The sequence below is a fragment of the Mesitornis unicolor genome, unplaced genomic scaffold (genome assembly GCF_000695765.1).
Source record: "Mesitornis unicolor isolate BGI_N332 unplaced genomic scaffold, ASM69576v1 scaffold21955, whole genome shotgun sequence".
Taxonomy (NCBI): Eukaryota; Metazoa; Chordata; class Aves; order Mesitornithiformes; family Mesitornithidae; genus Mesitornis; species Mesitornis unicolor.
The window spans coordinates 1-3,182 of NW_010187789.1; the positions used below are offsets into that span (position 1 = coordinate 1).

A 3,182-nucleotide genomic window follows, 5' to 3' on the forward strand; every position below is an offset into this window, starting at 1 on the left:
CTCATTTCCCCGCCCCTTTTCCCCCTTCTTCCCCGCCCCTTTTCCCCCTTTCTTTCCCGCCTCTTTTCTTCCCCCTTTCCCGCCCTCCTTTTTTCCCCCCTTTCCTGCCCTTTCTTCCCGCCTCTTGCCCCCGTTTCCCGCCCTTTCTTCCCGCCTCTTCCCCCGTTTCCCGCCGTTCTCCCCTCTCCCGCCTCTTCTCCCCGCCCAGGCCGACCGCTACCAGCGGCTGAAGGACGAGGTGGTGCGGGCGCAGGTGCAGCTGCAGCTCTTCAAGCTGTACCACAACGAGGCCGAGATCGAGAAGCTGAACAAGGAGCTGGGCCTGAAGAACCGCGAGATCGACAAGGACAAGAGGCGCATGGACCGCGTGGAGGACGAGCTGCGGGACCGCAAGAAGGAGCTGGGCAAGATGATGAGGGAGCAGCAGCAGATCGAGAAGGAGATCAAGTGAGGGCGCCCCGAAACGGGGCCTGGAGGTCGCCTGGGGGGGCCTGCGCCCCCGCGGTCTGGGGGGTTTGGGGGATTTTTGGGTGGTTTTGGAAAGATTTTCAGGTGATTTGGGGTTATTTTTGGAATATTTTGGAATATTTGGGGTTGTTTTGGGGTTTTTTTGCTTATTTTGGGAGAATTTTAGAGGATTTTGGAGCGTTGTGGGTGATTTTGGAGATTTTTTGGGATTTTTGGGGGATTTTTTGTGGAAATTTGCAGGATTTGGGGGTGCTTTTGGAATATTTAGGGTTATTTTTGGGTTATTTTTGGAATATTTGGGGTTATTTTTGGAATATTTTAGAATATTTGGGGTTGTTTTGGGTTGTTTCGGGGTTTTTTTGCTTATTTTGGGAGAATTTTAGAGGATTTTGGAGTGTTGTGGGTGATTTTGGAGATTTTTGGGGATTTTTTGGTGGAAATTTGGGGGTGCTTTTGGAATATTTAGGGTTATTTTTGGGTTATTCTTGGAATATTTTGGGTTATTTTTGGGTTATTTTGGGGCATTTGGGGTTGTTTTGGGGGGTTTTTTGCTTATTTTTGGAGAATTTTAGAGGATTTTGGAGTGTTGTGGGTGATTTTGGAGATTTTTGGGGATTTTTTGGTGGAAATTTGGGGGTGCTTTTGGAATATTCTGGGTTATTTTTTGAATATTTGGGGTTGTTTTGGGTTGTTTTGGGGTTTTTTTGGCTATTTTTGGGGGATTTTTGGGTGATTTTTGGAGGATTTTGGGTGACTTTTCTCTGATTTTGGCCGATTTTTGGCTGATTTTTGGCCGATTTTGGAGTGTGTTGGGTTACTGCTGAGTTATTTTGCTTATATTGGGTTCTTTTTGGTTATTGGTTTATTTTGGGGTTATTTTGGGGTATTTCTGGGGTTATTTTTGAGCTTTTTGGGTTAATTTTGGTTATTTGGGGTTATTTTGGGGTTATTTTTGTTGTTTTGGGGTGATATTTGGGTTCTTTGGGGTTATTTTTGAGTATTTTGGGTAATTTTGGGGTTACTATGTGTTATTTTTGGGTTACTTCGGGGTACTTTGGGGTACTTTTGGGTTATTTTTTGTGAATTTGGGGTGATTTCGGATTAATTTTGGTTATTTTGTGCGATTTTACCAGAGAAAAGGACTCGGAGCTGAACCAGAAGCGGCCTCAGTACATCAAGGCGAAGGAAAACACCTCCCACAAGATCAAGAAACTGGAGGCGGCCAAAAAATCCCTCCAGAACGCGCAGAAGCAGTACAAGAAACGCAAGGGGGACATGGACGAGCTGGAGAAGGAGATGCTCTCGGTGGAAAAGGCCCGGCAAGAATTCGAGGAGCGGATGGAGGAGGAAAGTCAGAGCCAAGGCCGCGACCTGACCTTGGAGGAGAACCAGGTGGGACCCCAAGTTTACCCTCCCAGGGGGGATTTTGAGGGGTTTTCCTCATTTGGGGGGAGTTTTCCCTCATTTTGAGGCAGTTTTCCCTCATTTTTTGTGGAGTTTTCCCTCATTTTGGGGGAGTTTTCCCTCATTTTTTGTGGAGTTTTCCCTCATTTTTGGGGAGTTTTCCCTCATTTTGGGGGAGTTTTCCCTCAGTTTGGAGGAGTTTTCCCTCATTTTTGGAGGAGTTTTCCTCATTTCTGGGGGAGTTTCCCTCATTTTGGGGCAGTTTTCCCTCATTTTTCGCAGTTTCCCTCATTTTTTAAGAGGTTTCCCTCATTTTTTGGGAGTTTTCCCTCATTTTTTGCGGAGTTTCCCTCATTTCGGGGGGTTTTTTCCCCTCATATTCTGGGGATGTTTCGCCTCTTTTTTGGGGGGAGGGATTTCCTCACTTTTGGGGTTTTTTCCTCATTTTTTGGGTTTTTTTTCCCTCATTTTTGGGGAGTTTTTCCTCATTTTTGGGTGGGTTTTTTTCCTATTTTGGGGGGTTTTCCCTCATTTTTTGCAGCATCTTCCTCATTTTTGAGGAGTTTTTCGTGTATTTTGGGGGGTTTTTCCTCAAATTTTGCAGAGTTTTCCTCATTTTTGGGTGTTTCCCTCATTTTTTGCAGTGTGTTTCCCTCCATTTTTGGGAGAGGTTTTCCCCTCCTTTTTTGGGGGAGGTTTTCCCTAATTTTTTGGGTGTTTTTCTCATTTTTTTGCCGTGTTTCTCCTCAATTTTTGAGGAGGTTTCCTTCCTCTTTTGGGGGAGGTTTTCCCTCTATTTTTGGGAGAGTTTTCCCTTCATTTTTTGGGGAGTTTTCCCTCATTTTTGGGGTGTTTTTCCTCAATATTTTGATGTTTTCCCTCATTTTTTTGGGCGGTTTTCCCTCACTTTTTTGGGCGGTTTTCCCTCACTTTTTTGGGCGGTTTTCCCTCACTTTTTTGGGCGGTTTTCCCTCATTTTTTTGGGTGGTTTTCTCTCATTTTTTTGGGCGGTTTTCCCTCACTTTTCTTGTTGTTTCCCTCACTTTTCTTGTTGTTTCCCTCACTTTTGAGGTGTTTTTTCTCATATTTTGTGGTGTTTTCCCTCATTCTGGGGTGTTTTTAGGTGAAGAAATACCACCGGCTGAAGGAGGAGGCCAGCAAACGCGCCGCCACCCTGGCCCAGGAGCTGGAGAAATTCAACCGGGATCAAAAAGCTGACCAAGATCGCTTGGATTTGGAGGAGAGGAAGAAGGTGGAGACCGAGGTGAGGCTCAAGTGGCACCCCCAAACCCCCCTGGACCCCCCCAAAA

General features: G+C 45.7%; 1 protein-coding gene across 1 annotated transcript; it reads left to right on the forward strand.

Moving 5' to 3' along the window:
- Nucleotides 1-208: 208 nt before the first annotated feature.
- Nucleotides 209-3,136, forward strand: LOC104541510 (structural maintenance of chromosomes protein 1A-like; the record flags this gene model as incomplete). Its single annotated transcript, XM_010185589.1, has 3 exons — nt 209-447; nt 1,602-1,860; nt 2,996-3,136. Coding segments are annotated over 3 exons (639 nt in total), but the record flags the coding sequence as incomplete, so codon positions are not given.
- Between the last annotated feature and the right edge of the window lie 46 nt (nt 3,137-3,182).